Raw genomic sequence first — 1,244 nt, forward strand, 5'->3', positions numbered from 1 at the left:
CCCCCCCCTCCTCCGAGGCAGTGCTACTGACTGAAGTGTCTTTAGGCCATTCCCAAAGGGGGGACATTAACCTTTTCTTATGCACAGTAGAATTGTAAATGGGCTGATTCATCAATGTCATGCTCATAACTGTGCCCAAACTGCAACAGAGAACTGCTGTTTTTTCCGTTCCTAATCCCTACTATCGTCATTTTTCCTCTACTTCTTTTGTATGTTTGTCACTCTTGTGACCCGCTTTTTCCGGGGTGCTTTGATAGTCGAAGTAGACTTTGTGATGTTGAAGCTAGAGAGATGAGCAGAGTAAGTCAGATTTCCTGTAGTGTAAGGACTTCTCTGTTGACATCCACCCCTTGGCGATCATATGGCCTTATGCAGTTGCGAGAGCCCTAAAACTAAAAAAAACACCTAAAACTCAATGATACTAGGCGTACAACATTTTTTCAAATACATAATATCCATAAAAGATGATCGCTGTGGCTACATTTCACACATGCTGTTGGAAAAAGAATAAAACTAGTTAGTAAAATAGGATTTAGATCTAAATAAAAAGATGTACTTCTACAAAAAAAAAGATGAAGACAGACAAAGACAAACTTTGACAACTGAGCTTTGAGATCCTTGCCCATTTCAACCTCTTGTCCTCATTCCCACACGATATTATATATTATATAATATACTCACTTCTAATAATAATAATAATAATAATAATAATAATAATAATACTGATAATAATAATAACAATAATATTAATAATCATAATCATAATCATAATAGTAATGACGTATCCGGTAGGCCTACAGTCTATCCAACGATAAATTTACTAGGCCTACATAGCTGTGATCTGAAAACTCACCAGGAGTCGGCGAATGGTGCAATCTCCCTTTTCAGGTTCCTTCCAGGAATACCAGTTGCAGCGTGAAAAGGCAAGACGACAGAACACGTTGGCCGCCATTTTGGCAGAACGAGAACTGAGCAGTATCATGGAAGACAAGGACCCAGAAGGGATAGAGAAGGAAGACAGAGAAGCAGTGCAGGAGGAGGATGAAGAAGAGAAAGCCGAGGAGGAGGAGGAGGAGGAGGAGGAAAAGGAAGAGAAGGGAACTGTTTGGAAAACGAAAGAAAATAAAGAAAAAAATGCTGCAACCAAGACATCGAGGGGCGGAGCGACAGACGACGAGAGAGAGGATTGGCTAAGATGGAAACATTCTCAAAGCGATCACCATAGGGTCTTTTCCGGTGAGCTC

The 1,244-nt window shown here is 40.4% G+C and overlaps 1 protein-coding gene across 1 annotated transcript in view; it reads left to right on the plus strand.

The window, feature by feature from the left end:
- The window catches only part of LOC101857332, a gene marked incomplete in the record, with an annotated part of 37,426 nt that overhangs the window by 5,476 nt on the left and 30,706 nt on the right, over positions 1-1,244 (plus strand). Inside the window, 1 exon segment of the mRNA XM_005097660.2 lies at positions 889-1,236. Within this exon segment, the coding sequence (XP_005097717.2) occupies positions 889-1,236 (348 nt within the window).

This window comes from Aplysia californica, unplaced genomic scaffold (assembly GCF_000002075.1).
Source record: "Aplysia californica isolate F4 #8 unplaced genomic scaffold, AplCal3.0 scaffold00160, whole genome shotgun sequence".
NCBI lineage: Eukaryota > Metazoa > Mollusca > Gastropoda > Aplysiida > Aplysiidae > Aplysia > Aplysia californica.